Source organism: Lagopus muta, chromosome 1 (genome assembly GCF_023343835.1).
Source record: "Lagopus muta isolate bLagMut1 chromosome 1, bLagMut1 primary, whole genome shotgun sequence".
Lineage (NCBI taxonomy): Eukaryota > Metazoa > Chordata > Aves > Galliformes > Phasianidae > Lagopus > Lagopus muta.
The window spans coordinates 172,036,238-172,053,625 of NC_064433.1; the positions used below are offsets into that span (position 1 = coordinate 172,036,238).

The following is a 17,388-nucleotide window of genomic DNA, read 5'->3' on the forward strand; positions in this document are numbered from 1 at the left end:
ATAGACTTCCAAATAACAGCAGGTACACTAGGAAATTGAAGACATGCTTGGGAAGCACTGACTGTGCCATGGCAGGAGGCCTGACACTGCTGGATAAAAAACAGCGAGCTTTGTTGCATGCAGCAGCCTGGAGCTCTGGGGAGGAGGAGGATAAACACTGGGGATACCTGAAGATACTGTGTTTTAGGGCAGGGATAGGGGGGTGTTCCAGCACCTCCACACAGGGAAATGCACACAGGCCAGTGGCGCCAGTTTGATTTGGACAACGAAAGCAGCAGTAAAGACCTTCAGCCTTCTTTCACTTGTGTTATCTTATGTCTGACTCATACTTGAGTCCCCACTGAAACACTATCTAAAACTCAAATAATTGATACCATTTTTTCCTCGCTCAAGAGATTCTGAAATAGAGTATATCATTTCTTCCAGAAGTTCAACACACACTGTACACAAACATAGAAGAAAAATTTGTTATAAGCATGATTAATAGCTAACTGGCTCATTTTTCAGATAAGAAAATCATCCACTGCTTTAAATATATATATATATATTTATATTGTGTATATATATATATATATATATATTTATATTGTGTATATATATATATTTATATTGTGTATATATATATATATATATATATATATATATATGTGTATATATATATATATATATATATATATATATATATATATACATACACACACACACCAAATGTGTTAGGCTTGGTTGTCCTAATTAGTTTGGACAGAAAATTATTTCAATTTCGATGTTTTGATGACAAAAAAAAAACAACTGAGTCGATTCTTCAATATATTGAAGTTAATGGCAAATGTTGTGAAGCGAAACCAATTCCTGACACATAACTCAGATGACATACCATTTACTGATTAGTCTGCAGGGCACATGGATAGTAAAGGCTGATTCCTTTTGCATGCCTATATACTTGCTTTCCTTCCCTCCACATGAAAAATAAAGAAGCACTGAATCTAGTAGAATCTACCTGCCTGTGGCAGAGGGATTGGAGATCTTTGGGGTCTCTTCCAACCCAACCATTCTGCAGTTCTGTGATTTCAATAACTAGAAGAACATTTCACTGTCATCTTCAGACAACTTTTATTTAGTGGGCTACAATTTGGGTTTTGTTTCGGATCATTGACTGAAATCCAATGCAATAAATCCATATAGCACTAATTGTAAGTGCAGGCACAAAGCATTAAGCAAGGATTAAAGACTGCTCAGGCATACCAGAGTTCTTTCCAACAAGACAAATTGCAGTTATTATTTTTATATCAATGAACTGTAATAATCTTGAATTCCCTGCACTGATAGGGAAATTTGTGATAATGAACTCTTATCTATCTTACCTTCTAACCTGCAGAGAAAGTTTAACTAAAGTAGTTACCATCTTTGGTTTCTTGATCTTTTTGATAAAAAAAAAAAAACCTTTCACCTCTGACTTCCTGTGCTGGCAATGAAGCTGACTCCTATGCAACCTCTTAGGCTGTGCAGAGTTTAAGTCCCACCTGGATAGAAGCAGTTTTCAGTTCACATTTTGAACTAGCGGGAGGTGATGCTGGATGAAAGCAAGGCTAATCCTCTCAGCACGCTACTCAGAAGCAACTCTAAGCAGATCTCAAAAGGTGAAATCAGCCAAAGAAACATCACCTAGAAGTCCTGTGCTATTCAGTGTTTAGTAGTCTTTCTGACTGCCTCTCCTGCTAGGCGTGTGAAGCAGGAGTGCACTGCTCAGCATACATTGTCATGAAGAGAGCTGTTGTGCATTTACACACATACAGGAGGCAGAAATACCCACACCAAGATGCTTCCTCACCTCACAAAGGTTCTGCTTCTGTGGTAGACATACTAGGCTACCACATGATAGCGCTGTAAGTGGAAAAACCAGCAGAAGTCTCCATTCTTTCCTGGTAACCATCTGCTCATACAGTCCCATCAACCCCACTTGCTGATACACAGGCTCTGCAGGGCAGCAGTGCCAAACCTGCTGGAGTTCAAGGAGCACTTGAACAACACTCACAGATGTAGGGTCTGGATTTTGGGTGGTGCTGCATGGAGCCAGAAGTTGGATTTGATGATCCTCGTCTTTCCCTTCCAAATCAGGCTATTCAGTTTTGATGACTACCTCTAAGCACATTGAAAATTTTTTGTGTTGAAGAATTCTACCACTTACTAGTAACCCTGGAAACAAATGCACTTCTTCTCATATAGGCACTGTAGGAGACATGTATAGACTTATGAGATTCTGTGCCTGCATACTTAAGTTTGCGTGTTCCAGGCCACAGACATGAAGAAGCAGGATCAACAGAAAGAAACAGCAGCTTCCTGAAACAGCATCAGCCATTTGCTCCACTACTGATCATTACCCTTTTTCTTCCCCATCCTTGATTACTCATTCCAGATGAGGTAGAGCACAACAAAAATGAAACCACTCAAGTAGATGAAGCACAGCCACAGTCATGTTGGGATTTTAAACTTCTGCATTGAGCAGGTGAGGTCCTTTGTAGCAACAATCCTCTGTCTCCAACTGACACATTTTCTCTCTCTTCTCCATGTGAATACTGATCCTGTTTAATTTATGAGAATGAGTCACAGAGCAGGATGTTAAGCTACAGATGATACAATTTCAAAACACAGTAACAGATAAATGATGAAGAACAGAACTCAAAGAAAGCAGGATGGGAATAGAGAGGCAGGTTCACTAAGTTTTCCAAGTCATTATGCCTTTCATATCCTTTCACACTCTTTCCACAGACAATGCATTAAAAGTAGAAGCTAGCAAATATTTGTACATGGTGTCACTTAGCCTTATCATGACTTCCTTGAGTTACAGCGGGCAATAAGGAAGTCATGGTTGGTTTTGAAAATGGGTGCAGACTGGCCTCCTGAAAGAGCAGGCAATTAGTACATGTTGTAATTACACCCCCCTTTCCCAGTCCAATGCTCTCTCACGTAAAATAGTTGAGCGTTTATCTCCACAATTATTGATTCTGCTAACTTACTTGAGAATTAACAAAATGAGTTTTCTGGGATCTCCATCAGGATTCTCACAGTGCTGTAGATTTGTGGCACAAGAGTAAAGACCAAGTCCATCCTCCAGACTTTCTCAGTCACAAAACCAGATCATTATAAAGCATACTAGCACTGAACAGGAAGGTAAGATGTGTATTAACAGAACACGCATAAATGCTCAAGCTTCTAAAGACTATAGATGAGGAGAGGTGATTAGGAATTGAATTCATTTCCATATAATATTTTTTCCAAGTATCTAGCAGTTGTCTAATCAGACAAGTGAAAATGACAAAAAAAGCATTAATTTAGTCAATAGTAAGGAACCCACAGTACATAGAAATAACATATGAAAGACCTGCAGAACAAATTGATGTGGCTTCCTTTACTTTGATGTTTCCCTGAAGACTTACACTAGGGAGTATTGCCCCACTTTTCTGAAAGACAGTTTACATCAAAGTAAATGAATGCATATACCTGGTTTAAGAGTTTAACGTAATCACCTACATGGCATAGAACACTAATTCAGCATTTAATCTGTTGTTCACATTCTTTTCTTCCACATCTTAAGATATACTTGTTAAAATTTGAAACCTTACCACTGATTACACCAGTCAAAGGAATCATCTTTACCTGAGCAGTTATGTGTGTTAGAACTAACATGAAAGCGTCAGCTGGCATGTGGTCTTAATTTATATGGGCATGTTCCTTTTAAACAAAGTTTGATGCTGCCCAACTGACTTACAAGCAAGACAAAAGTATTACTCATCTAATTTCAACACAACTGCTTACAAATGAGAGTCAGAAAACATTGTGTCACCACATCACTGACAATATTGTGGCTAAAACAAAGAAACAAAACAAGCAAACAATGAGATATATGAGTAGGTAAAATATATACACGTTCAAACAGCCATTTACAACATGGATATATGTCTTACTAACAGCTCCGGCCCTGAACAATTAAAAAAAAACAAACAAAAAGCATGTTCTCTCTTATTAATGTAAGCTTACAAATACTACAAGTAGACACCATCTTATCCATCTTCAGAGGCAATCTTTTGCCTTTCTGAAAGCACAAGGTATTTTCCATAGATCTACTGCTGCTGTTAAACAATCCATCTGATTTCCAAAACCAAACTGTTCTTTAGTTCATCATGGTTTATATCTATAATCCAATAAAGTATTTGACTTTGAACTAGACACACATGCCAAGAGACATGGACAGCAGAAAACTACCATGGCATACCTATGATACAACATTTTGTATACAACTACAGGTATTGGGCTTAGAACATCATGTCATCTAGTCCATCCTCCATAAATTTCTTGTAAATTGCCATAAACTTTGCTACAAATGCTTCAAGATGATAAATGGCTTTGCTGCCCAGTTGCAAGCGGTGTTCATAGAAGGCTGCCATCTGTGCAACTTCTCCTTTCAGTTGTCCATCACAGTTATTCAAAAGTTCTGTCAGGAGACCCTAAAAGGCAAAAACAAGGCAATATTTAATAAATTTTATATTTTTAGTTAAGAGAATAACCTCAGTTTTCCAGAAATAGCCAAGCAACAACCACCAGCTCATTCAGGAATCTAACAGAAAAGATGTTCAAGAATCTTTATTACATCATATGTCAAATGAAACTAGATTTATGAAACTGAGTCTCTTCACAGCATTCTTACTGGATAAGTAATTCACACCAAAGCAGCAGGTAGCTATTATACTCTTAGATGAGAAAACAAAAATAATTTAACTACTCGTGCATTAATAAATGAATAAATTAACATCATCTTCAAATACTACAACATATACTTGCATACAGGCATATGACCAGGAGAATTATAGGTAAAGTTGGCTAAAATTGCTTATTTCCTATTTCCACTCTTCATGATTTTACTGGTCACACAGAGTAATAACCTCGAAATAAGGTTTTACAAAGATAATCAGGGGACTGGAGCACCTCCACTACGAAGACAGGCTGAGGGAGCTGGGCTTGTTCAGCCTTGAATAAAGAAGGCTGTGAGGTGACCTCACTGCAGCCTTTCAGTACCTAAAGGGAGCCTACAAACAGGAAGAGAGTCAACTCTTTGAAAGGGGTTGATAACTGCAGGACAAGGGGAAATGGTTTTAAATTGAAGGAGGAAAGACTTAGGTTGGATGTCAGGGGGAAATTCTTTACTATGAGAGTGGTGAGATGCTGGAACAGGCTGCCCAGGGAGGCTGTGGATGCCCTGTTCCTGGAGGTGTTCAAGGCCAGGTTGGATGGGGCCCTGGGCAGCCTGGTCTAGCATTAATTGGGGAGGTTGGTGGCCCTGCATGTGGCAGGGGGTTGGAGATTCACAGTCCTTAAGGTCCCTTCCAACCCAGGCCACTCTGTAAGGTAAGAGCTTATTTAAAGCTTATGTATAGGTTCTTGTATGGACACAAGATACTTTGCAATACTTCACTCATAAGGGGAAAAAAAAAAAAAAAAAAAAAAAAAAAAAAAAGCACTTCTAGAAGGTAGAAAATCTCTGCAAATCTCTATTAAAACTTGGGATCAAGCAAGCAAGAAGTATCATCAGCATATCTGAAGTTGAGGAAGGAAGAATGGTCTTTATGCTGAAAGTGTACACTAATGAGAGGACAATGCAGGATGCACTAGCCCACTATCAGCAAGGATGATTAAAGCAAAATAAGTACTGTGACCATCACAACACAGAAGTCGGTTAAAACGACCCAAAAAACCCATATTGTCTTGTAATCATGTCCCATAGTAATGTCCAGCTAGGGTAGCTGAAAACATGAGCTGCTCCTTTTCTTATTCCCGCCCTTTCTTCCAGCATCTCCCTAATACAAGAACATACACATCCCATTTAGTGGGAAGTTTTTGTGGATTGACTTTCTTTGGATAAGAAGAAACTGGCTGCTCTAGTCATGAATGTCAATGAAGGAAACATAGCAACTTCTAAATATTTCACAACATTTTTACCGAAAAGAACAAACTGGATCAAATTTAGTCCATAAAGTATGCCTGTGCTTCCATACAGAAACACAGCACAGAAATTTTGAGGTGGACAAAGTGTATCCTCCATTTTTTTACACAGCTTTGCCATCAATGACACAGTAAGTTTTAATAAATCAGAGACATCTGAACAAGGAAGCCTGAGAGGGAAAACATCTGGTTTATTTATAAGTTAGAGAACAGAATCTTCCTGTCCTCAAAAGCTACACAACTCAATCAGGATCCAAATGTATGCAGCTATGAACATAACAGTCCAGTAGATCTATTCAGAATAATTAGAATTGAATGTTATGCATCTACGTGTGCAGGAACAAGGTCTTCAGCCAGTGCTTGAAAGCAATGACTTGGACTATTTTGGTTACTTAGGAGAAAGAAACACAAAAGCATCATAAAGTCACTCACATCCATTTGGAAAGGACAAAGGTTTTCTTCAACATCTGGATGATTTTGATTTCCATTTTTATTTTTTTTAATTAAGATTATCAGTGTTAATATCTGTACTACAGTTAAGAGTTAGAATACCTTCATTATAACCTCAGGAGGAATGCAGTGTGTTAGGAGTTCATAGAGCCGTCCACGAACCTCCAGAAGTCTGTAGGAGAGACCATGAAATATCAGATGTATATCCACAAGGCATACTCATTTTCACTACTTGAAGTATGTCACAGGACAGGAGAAAAAAAAAAAAGCAAACCAGGTAGAGGGTTCTTGTCTCGTAGATTCTAAAACCAGAAGCATTGCATCTTGGATAGTTTCAACTCAAATAATACATATCACCTTCTGTTCAAAACAATAAAGTATAATACATACAGCATATTTACATGCTTTTGTAATTTACAGCTAACTCTGAAGCTACAAGGCTATCAGAATTTGTCTCAGGCTCTTCCTCCTTTAATTCCATTTTCCATCTAAATTCTTATTATTTACATTTAATATCAGTAGAAGACTCTACAAAAGATTCTACATGTATAAGACATGAGTTGGACTAATATAGAGGACACCTCCCACTGTTCTTGAAAGAGAAATCACTGATTTATTATTTCACATGAAGTTACTTCACAGAATCATATTATGACAGAGGTGATGAAACAAAAGCTTTAAATATTGAAAAATAAAAAGAAAGCAAACAGCATAGCACTCAACTAAGCTTATGTTCACTTTTGAATACAAAGCTACAACAAATTGCACAGAAGATGCAGAGAAAGTGATAGTTCACCACCAGACTGAAGCAAACAAGAAATCACTTTGATTTAACCAAAGAACTGAATATAGTTAGAGACCTAAAAACTCATGAACATTCAAGACAATCCATCTCTGATGCCTCAGATTACTGTAATTCACACTCTTTATTTATTATTTATGAGCAATGACAATCAGAAAAAGGGCTATTCTTTTCTTCCTTTCAAGTCTTTCTGTATCTTCCCACTCTCTAAATATCATTCTTTTCATAGAAGTAATGTTCTCCATTCTCTGAGCATTTTTGTCCAACTCCAAACTCCAACATTCACTTAAAACTTTCCAGTGCAATACTTAGAAATGGATATAGCATTCCAAAACAAGTCTCACTAATAATACATAAATAGCATAGCAGAGACTTACTACGCTTTCATGCAGGCTGTTTGTTATCTTGTATATTTATCTACTAAGTTACAAAGTCTAGTGAAATGCCAAAAAATTACAATTACAAGAAATGCAATACTTAAAAAACACAGCATCTTCAGCATTCAGCATAAAGCAAACAAACAAGTGCAATTTGTAGCTATGAGTATATTCATCTACCTCTGTGGTGTCTGTTGACTGACAATAGCATTTGCAGTTTCCCTCAGATAAATTTCCCAGTCCATCTCAGGAATGTCTTGATCAGCACTGAAAGGATACCTACATTGAAGGTAATAAAGCAAACTTTGTCATCTGGTCTAACAACAATACGCAAATTGATTCATATGCCTAAAAGCATAGGTTGAATTACTTATTAGCAGCCACTTACTGTTGCACTCTGCAAGACTCGCACATAAGTAGCGCTTTCCGAAGATTCCTGCCAGACTTCTCTGCAAGCCTTTGAGCCAGTTCCTGAGGAAGAGTCAGGCCCTCTTTCTTACACACACTGGACAACACATGACAGATCTAGATGGGAAACAGCATGAAGCGTGACATTTAGCAAACAGTTTAGCACCTACAGATTCTCCTACTTGAAATATTTCTAAAGCAGAGCTGGACTGAGCTATCATGAAACACGCTTGACAAGTCACCCACCACTAAAAACGAGGTTACTTTATGGAAATAAAATATCACCTCAGCCCACAAGAAGAACTTATCTACTAAGAAGTTTTAAAGGACTGATTTCTGCTTCTGTTCCAACGTACATCTTCAATGCTGGGAGCAGGCACTCGTACTGTCAGGCACCTGCTTTGAATAGGTCCTATAATTTTTGATATGGAGTTGCAGCACAGGATCAGTCTGCAGGTTGCCATGTACTTCTCCATTGTTCTTCGCAAAGCGTGCTGGGCATCTTTAGTGAGCTTGTCGACTTCTGTTAACAGCACCACTGAAAAAGCAAAAAGAAGCATACTGAACTCCTTAATAAAAGGTGTACTTTTATGTCAAAGTGATAATGCTAAAATGAATCACACAAGCAGCAAAGAGGTAGCACAGTTCCACACATGAAACCAAAGCAATAGTAAGACAATCTGTGTGCTCTTTTGACTGTGTAATCTGCTTCTCCCTCATATTCTATGCCCATGTAATAGAATTTTCTTCAGAGCAGGGTTGCAACACTTCAGTGCCTAGAAGTAATTCAGGAAGGCGTAGAAGCTTTCACCCTGATAACAAGTACAGTAACTTTTTAGAGGAATTCTATGTAAGAAACACAAAAAGCATTTATGGCATAAGGTCACAGCAAAAATGCACATGTTTCCTGAAGACTCCCCCCAGTATATTTTATATTTAAAGCTGATGTTTTATCTTAGCAAAGGAGTGGCAGAAAGCTGTTGTGTTATAGTAGCTGCAGGTATTTCATGGTATTTCAAGGAAAGAGAAAAACATTTCAAAAGTGCTTTGGAACAATCAGGAGATGTCTGACACGAAACTACTAAAACATCAAAGTTCAAGACCATTGTCAATTATTTTTTTCCTCAAGATTTCCTCTCTCCTTCAATTTCTTATTATATAGTTCTAGTTTTGCTCTTAATTTATTCAAGAAGAGGAAAAATAAATCAGTTGTAGAAACAAGTGTCTTAAAAGACTCAACGAAAGCCATCTTCATTTTCTTACTCAGAATCCTGCTGTACATTGCAGATAAAATGCTTATGAACCTTCTGCTCAGTGCAGCTCAAGGCACCTCATCCTCCAAATAAGCAACTAACTCAACACAGCACCATTTACGTAATCATAGAATAGCCTGGGTTGAAAAGAACCACAAAGATCAAACAGTTTCAGCCCCCCCCCCCCCCCTCACCATGTGCAGGGTCACCAACCAGCAGACCAGGCTGCCCAGAGCCACATCCAGCCTGGCCTTGAATGCCTCCAGGGATGGGGCATCCACAACCTCCTTGGGCAACCTGTTCCAGTGTGTCACCACCCTCTGTGTGAAAAACTTCCTCCTGATACCTAACCTAAACCTCCTCTGTCTCAGTTTAATGCTTTCCTGCCCCTCAATTTAATATTAAGCATCAATAACTCAATAACTACTGTAGATCACCAAAGTAAGTTACAGTGCATTTAAGCGGTAGACTTGAAAGAAAACAGTGGGAATCCCAATTCCACTTGCCCAGCCACTGTCATTCAGCTACATCCAGTCTTCCTAAGAAACAACACAAGATACAACCTCATATTGAGTATTCAGCCACAAACTTTTCACAGAAAAAGAAAAATGCTAACTTGGTTAACTTGACAGAGGCTTACTTGTATTCACATACAAGACACATGCACACACAAAACAATCACCTGAAATCTTTTTTAAAAGTTTAATTAGTACTTGGACTGGGTTTAACTGCTTTTACTCACCTTTAAAGTCTCGTTGAGTACTTGTTTCAAGTTGCTGGGATTGTGCTACTGTCTTCAAGAGCTCCTGAATCACTACACGGTCATTATTTCCAGCATCACTATATTAAGAGTTCAAATAGAACTTTTAGAACAACAACTTTATACAACATATAAAAACTATGGTCTTAAAGTAGCCCCTTGGTCAACCAACTGACAACAATGACAAAATATTTCAGAAGATATCGAGGTTAGAATTAACCTCAAAACACATCTTTTGAAAGTTACCTTCCTAGTAATAAAAATCTCAGAGCTTATGAAGGCACAGCTGGATTAGCTGCACTGTTTTGGAAAGTGGCAAAACTGCTGTCAGATGATTTTAATCAGCTCATTAAAACAAAACTTTTTTCCTGGTATAAAAAAAAAAAATCAAGTTTTATCACTTGCAGTTTGGACAGATATTTATTGTGAAGGCCCATGACTACAGCAAGAAAAAGTAAGTCTAACCACAGGGAATGGTGACTAACTCAAAGGACTGATTTAAGTGCATTTCCCCTTAAAATTACATGCTAATGTAAAGTTGAATGGCAGGCACACTGAAGTTCTAAGAAGTTACTAATGAAAGACAGATATTGCACAGGTGGTTAGTTTGTTTCTCTTAAAGTCAGGAAAATATGAGGAAATAAGGTGATCTTCCTAGTTCTTCTCCATACTATCACCCACAGTGGCACTAAGCAGCTTTCTTGGTCCCTAGGTTGTATCTAGGTCAGCTAGATGCCACAGTCACTGGTGGCTGACTTGCAAGCTAGATTACTGAAACAGCAAAGGAAAGAGGAAGCAGCTCTGCAACATTTCACTGTCAAGCAAATGAAGAAAGCATTTGTTTGTCCTGCTCAAGTCAGCGCTCAACCAGACCTTTCCTTTTCTTGCCAAGGAGCAGGCACCAGAATATGCTGCTTCTGCCTATCATCAGCTTAGTTCAGCAGCTCACAACCTGCTGAACACATTATGCTGATTCTGACTGAGGTGCCTACTCAGTCCTAGAGATGTTTCTTTCAGAATCTGATCTGCAATTACAGAGGGAAAAAAAGCAAAAACACCAACACTTACACAATCTAATTCTACTCTATGAGTTACACCAGCTTTTGGAATGAGAGTTTTTAAAAATACTTTCCTAGCATTTGAAGTGCTTTCTGCAGTAACAAAGAATCCAGCCTGGCCTTGAATGCCTCCAGCTCAAATAACTACTCAAATAACTACTGTTAGAGCTCAAATAACTACTGTTCAAGCAACCACCAGACAAGGCTTTGGAATTAAGATGACAGTTTCCTTTTGGAGGAAAAAAGAATGGTTCTGCCTAACAAAGTTCCATAATGAACCCAGTGTCTATAGTATCCTACCCTTTTCCAGAAGCTAATTTCCTTTCCCTGATAGCCATTTATCATTTTACAAAAGACACACTACACAATCTCACAGTACTATAAATCAGTCAAAATTCGCAGACCAAACTGATAAGCATGAAGACAACACACACAGGTTCACTGGCTAGTCAGACATAAACATGGCAACTGTTCAATCACTTCAAGTCCATGCATTAACTCTTACAACTCAGTCATTGTATATAATGCAGCAATTCCACAATTTTAGGATTTTTTAAAATATAAATAACACACATATTTATTATGATGTTTCAAATTGAAATTACTCTAGAAAGTAATGAGCATTTGTAGTATTTGGTTAAACAGATCGGAAGACATCTCTCATATCACCAAAGTAACATTTATTTTTGTTTATTCTTGTGTATACAGTTTATTAGCAAAAGCCTTAACTTCACTTGCTTGAAGTGAACACCAGCAGATACTCACTGATCAATACACAGAGACTAAGAGCAGCACAAGTTTTTGAAGGAACACATGTGAAAACTACTTTGAAAAAGCAAAGCAACATGAGAAATCATTTAGTAATTAGCACAATGCTAGAAGTTACTTCAGGATAGACACAGTCTTAGAATTTCAACTCTGGAAACAAAGCTACCATAACCAAAGCCTACTGCTGCATACAGACATTTACTGTCCCGTGATTTAAAGCAACATTAATGAGCTTCAGGTAAATGTAAGTATTACTTTGGGCTACTGTCACCAGCAATTCTACTACTGTCAAAGGCATACAGCACAGCATTATAGCTCCTGATATTTAACTCAACAACTTATCTACTTCACGACAGGACTCCCAGTATTTTGTGAGCATTTCCATTGTTACTACTGTTTTTCTTTTAAAATGGGGGAAAATTCACCTCTCTGCTCCATACTATTTTAGGACTTACATGGTAAACCTTGCTTTCAAGTCACTTTATTTTTGTATCTGTGACAGAAGTAATGACCTAGGATCACTGGTTCAAACACAAGTTTCTGGTTGCAACATAAATGAGTAAACCAGAATTTTTCCTGGGTAGCGAGTCCTCTGCACACTTATGTGGGTAGTTAAGCAGAACATTACTGCTAAATACACAGAAATCCAAGTTCTCTGCTCACTCAGAGCTGTTTAATTAAAACTCCTTTCCCTACCCTTATTTGCAACCTAAACTTCAAATCATTATCTAATTTGCTCAGGCAATAAATTGAGCAGTCAGGCCCTTATATACTCATCTCAAAACCACTTCAAATGTAAGACACTGATCACATTGCATGTAGGATTTCTTTTTAGGGTATACTTACCTTGGGTTAACTTCAAGGTGGTAATTACTTGCAATCGTGCTAATTTCAATTTTCTTTTTAGAAGGTGCCTATGTAGAGAGTAACCATAATAAATTAGTATCGAAAGAACTCTTCAAGAAAAGAAATCTCGCAGATTAGAAATTGTTAAGTCTCAGATCAAACGAACACTAAGACACTGCTCCTATGCATCTCCTACCCCAGGAGGAGACAGAGGAGAAAAGAAGCACTGATGCATCATCCAGCCAGTAGAACAGTAATTATAGCAACATGCAGCTCCCATTACTGCATCATCCAGGTATTATATTTGTTCCACTATTGTTTTTTTTCTTCACAACAACCTATAAATAGGATTTAGTAATTCCTTACTGGTTAAGTTTTCCATAATAAGGATTTTGAGTAGATAATCAGTTACTACTAGAAGGTTGTATTAAATGCCTAAAACCAAGGCAAATTAAAAAAAAAAAAAAAACACAACAGCTTGAACTAATTAATACTGAAATTGTCATTTGGGGTATGAGAACAGAAGTTATAAATTGCAGGTATGAGAAAAGCAACGCTTACAATTTGAAAATTAAGGGTTACCTTTACAGAAAATTGAAATTCTCTACTAGTCTATTATATACATTATTGTTCAAATTGGTATAAGAAATAAAAACAAATCACACCCATCCACAAACACCTAAGCAACAAGAATATCCATTAACAGTGGTAAAAGTTATCTATTCAAGTAACCAAACAAGTATAATTAATTGCATAAACAAGCTAAAAGATACTGAATACAGAAATATATATATATATATATGCATATAAATATAGATGTCTCACAAAAGAAATGTGACAGTACACAAATATCTGCAGTGCTTAGCAGGAGAGGAGAATTATTTTTTCTACCGTTATACTCTGATGCTCAATCCTCAGTTTCTCCACACCTGCACCATATAATTCTCTTAACAAACACATTATCCTTGTCTTCTTCCCAGCTCCTGATGGCCCATACACCAACAGATGAGGGAAATCACCACACTGAACCTGAACACAAAGCAATAAGATCCATTAGTTTCAATGGTATTTTCCTTAAGTTGCAAGAGAACATTTGTACATGCATTCATAGAATCACAGAACAGCCTGGGTTGAAAAGGACCACGATGACCATCTAGTTTCAATTCCCCTACCATGCAGGGTTGCCAACCAGCAGACCAGGCTGCCCAGAGCCACATCCAGCCTGGCCTTGAATGCCTCCAGGGATGGGGCATCCACAACCTCCTTGGGCAACCTGTTCCAGTGCGTCACCACCCTCTGTGTGAAAAAATTCCTCCTGATACATAACCTAAACCTCTCCTGTCCCAGTTAAAACCATTCCCCCTTGACATATTGCTACCCGCCCTCGTAAAAAGAATTGTCATACAGTCTACCGTCACACAAGTTCACATGTCATTGTTTTTCTTGTACAACTCAGTCCTAACTCATTAAGAACTTAACTCCTTTCCTGCAATATTTTCTCTGGAACATTTTCCCATCAAGACAGTGTATAGCCTCATTTACCTATAAATCTCAAAAACAAACAAAAAACAAACAAACAAAAAGGAAGATTCTAGATTCATAACAGTTTGAAAAGGTCAAGAACATCCTGACAATCATTTTTATCATCATCTAAAATCACCCGATCCGATCACCAGCCCCCCACCACCACGCACACTAAACCATGGCCCTCAGTGCCACATCCACACGGTTCTCAAACACCTTAGGGACGGTGACTCCACCACTTCCCCGCACCAATACCTCACCACTCATTCTGAGAATATTTTCCTAACATCCAATCTGAACCTCCCCTGACACAGCTTGATGCCATTACTGCAATGAACATAGAATCACATAATGGTTTGGGTTGGAAGGGTGCCCAGAGAGGTTGTGGATGCCCAGTCCCTGGAGGTGTTCAAGGCCAGATTGGATGGGGCTCTGAGCAGCCTGGTCTAGTATTAAATGGGGAAGTTGATGGCCCTGCATGTGGCAGGGGGGTTGGAGATTCATGACCCTTAAAGCCCCTTCCAAGCCTTGCCACTCTGATTCTGTGAAGACCATCGAGTTCCAACCCCCCCGCTATAGGCAGGGATGCTTCCCTCTAGACCAGGTCGCTAACAGCTGCATCCAGCCTGGCCTCGAATGCCTTCGAGGAGGGGGCATCCACGTACAAAGAAAAGGAAGAAGACAAAGCTCAGAGGTGTAATATATACACGCACTCAGCTCCATCAGGTGCTCAGAGACGCTCCAGCCTGACCTCGATTGCCTCCCTGAATCCTCACAACTTCACAGCACCAGGTATCATCGAGGCTCGCTTCAGACCTCCGCCTAAAGTCAGCTAAAGAAGACAAGCCCCGCTCTCAAAACAATCGACCCCTCTCACGTACAACACAGGCAACGCCAGCCCTCCAGCACCTCGTTCCAACCCCACCTCACGTTGCTCCCCCCCCCCCCCGCCACGACCCCTACAAGGCCAACCCGCACAATTGGGTCCTTAAAGGCACGGCCGGGCCCCTCACCAGGCTACGGAGCTGCGCCGCCTGCTCGCGGTGGAAGTCCAGACGGCTGAGGGCGCTGGGCCGGTACTTGTCCACCCAGAGGCTCATGGCGGTTGAAAAGCGCGCCGTTCCACCGCTCCGCGCAGCCCCGGCTGCTACCGGTGGGAGGAGCGGCAGCTACGGCGGCCGCCGAGGACACACCGCGTCGGGCAAAGCTTTCCTCTCCCGCCCTTCCCCTCATCTCCCCCCCCCCCCCCCCCCCCCCCCCTTCTCCGCGATTCCAAGCCCAGGCTCCACACCACCGTCCAACATCCGATCCCGATGTCTGAGAGTGTCCAAGCGCTCCTTGAGCTCCGACACTCCTGGCCGTGCCCACAGCCCTGGGCAGCTGTTCCATGCCCACCGCCCTCTGGCGCAGACCCTTTCCCTCACCCCCAGCCGCCCTCCCCTGACGCAGCTCCATGCCGTTCCCTCGGGCCATGTCGCTGTTACACGGAGCGGAGCTCAGTGCTGCCCCTCCGCTCCCTGTGAGGAGCTGCGGCCGCCATCAGGCCTCCCCTCAGCCTGCCCTGCCCTGGCGCTTCTTTCTGCCCTAATGAACAAGCTAAAATGTGTCAGCATAATGCTATACATCATTTTTGGAAGGAAAAAAAATGTATGTATATATATATATATATATATATATATATATATATATGATTAAGAGTTCATGTGACTTCCAATTTTATCAGCTGTGTTCACATTTATTCTCAGTCAGAAAGCCATAATGTAGGTAATAGCTTTGTTTTCCTAGACATTCATGTTACTCCTAAAGGTCTCATCAATCTAGTGGGGGCAAAGAGAGCACATCAACAAGTAACACGGCTGGTTTCTTTGGAAAAGTCATGTTATGTACTCTCCCAGATGCTTGCAAATCAGTTTTATTTGCAGATTGCCTTGAATGAGCAAATTCACCTTGTACTGCTTGGCCAGCACCGTCCTTATACGTGATTGTGCCTGTGGAAGCACCAGGCTGTGTGTACCTTTGAATCCCTTTGCTCTGCCCACCACCACAGCATGACCTGTTCCTCTGCTGCTTTCTAAATTTACATTTTGCAGTCTACAGTGTTTCTCATGTGGCTCTCCTCTACCATCTGTTTCTCAGAGTAATCTCTAAATTTGTCCATGAGTGCTTATTTTCTTTTGTCTCTTTTGTTAGTCACATTTATGACTCGCCTTTACAAGCTTTTTCAGATCCTCTGTTCATTTACCTGGCTTTTAATAATTTCTGATTGATGTGCTACTCTTTTGTCTATCAGTGCTGTGCTAGACTTAATTGCAATCTCTGACAGAACTCCTTATAATAACCCTCTGAGTGTTTCCAGCCCCCAGAGGTACTTTGTGTTTACAAATGCCTTCCACCTTCTCTCAAGTGCTTTGTCAGACTCCAGGCTTTTGAAAGTATCAGCAAAACCAAATCTTCTTTGAATGAGATCAAGCTTAAACAGGTAGAACGCCACCCAGCAGGCTTTCGATACTTTCAGTGCTCAATGAGATCGAGCAGAACTGAAGAAATCTAACAGCTCTTAAGAGCCCTAAGCTCTTTTTACTGTTAGGTCATTAAATTTCCTTAGGATCTCTTGTTTTTCCCAAGGAGAAAATGTTGGCAATTGTGTGCTGCCTCAGTAATGTATGGGCCTACACTTATGTTTTCAGTTAAATTATTCCTTGCCTTACAAAGTAATTAAACAGATGAACAAAATTGTTTTGCCAAGTAAATATCTTACCATTTTAAAACCTGGGTCTGCATGAAGTATTGCAGTTGTGGTACCTTATAATAGATTAAAGTGCCCTAGAAAGCTTTGATTTTCTACTTCATTAATTTTTCAACTTCACTATAAATCTAAACAAAAAGAAGTAAATATCCAAAATGGAATGGTTTGACCATGTGCATTACAAATAAATTAATGTGAAGGATACAGGAGATTGTGGTAATTTCAGTTGCAGCCACAATTCACTCAAATGTAAGGACTGTAATAATACATTTTCACTCATTTTGTTCAGTCCAGCATAAAGTTCAAGAGGTAAAATGACTTCTCTGCGTGAATAAACTAGGGAATGTATCTTGAAATAGAGATTTTAATTACATATGGCATTCTGAGCCCCCTACTAGCAGC

The 17,388-nt window shown here is 39.6% G+C and overlaps 1 protein-coding gene across 2 annotated transcripts; it reads right to left on the reverse strand.

Moving 5' to 3' along the window:
• Window positions 1-1,093: 1,093 nt before the first annotated feature.
• RFC3 (replication factor C subunit 3) lies at window positions 1,094-15,408 on the reverse strand. 2 transcript variants are annotated; one of them, XM_048933956.1, is made up of 9 exons: window positions 15,254-15,408; window positions 13,608-13,745; window positions 12,717-12,784; window positions 10,027-10,124; window positions 8,388-8,569; window positions 8,012-8,148; window positions 7,804-7,902; window positions 6,547-6,616; window positions 1,094-4,502 (listed from the first exon to the last, which is right to left on the reverse strand). In XM_048933956.1, the coding sequence occupies exons 1-9, from the start codon at window positions 15,338-15,340 to the stop codon at window positions 4,311-4,313; spliced, it is 1,071 nt and encodes a 356-aa protein (XP_048789913.1). In that variant the 5' UTR covers window positions 15,341-15,408; the 3' UTR covers window positions 1,094-4,310. The 2 variants fall into 2 exon arrangements, with proteins under 2 accessions (XP_048789913.1, XP_048789914.1); XM_048933957.1 differs by lacking the exon at window positions 15,254-15,408 and adding an exon at window positions 14,954-15,130.
• Window positions 15,409-17,388: the final 1,980 nt, after the last annotated feature.

What these genes read in the sequence shown, in the direction of transcription:
- RFC3 (XM_048933956.1), bottom strand. Translation starts at nt 15,340, where the DNA reads ATGAGCCTCTGGGTGGACAAGTACCGGCCCAGCGCCCTCAGCCGTCTG. An exon ending in GAGTCTTGCAGAGTGCAACA is followed by an intron (nt 7,903 to 8,011) that starts GTAAGTGGCTGC and finishes CCTTCAATGTAG; the next exon opens with GTATCCTTTCAGTGCTGATC. An exon ending in AGTCAACAGACACCACAGAG is followed by an intron (nt 6,617 to 7,803) that starts GTAGATGAATAT and finishes TCTCTCCTACAG; the next exon opens with ACTTCTGGAGGTTCGTGGAC.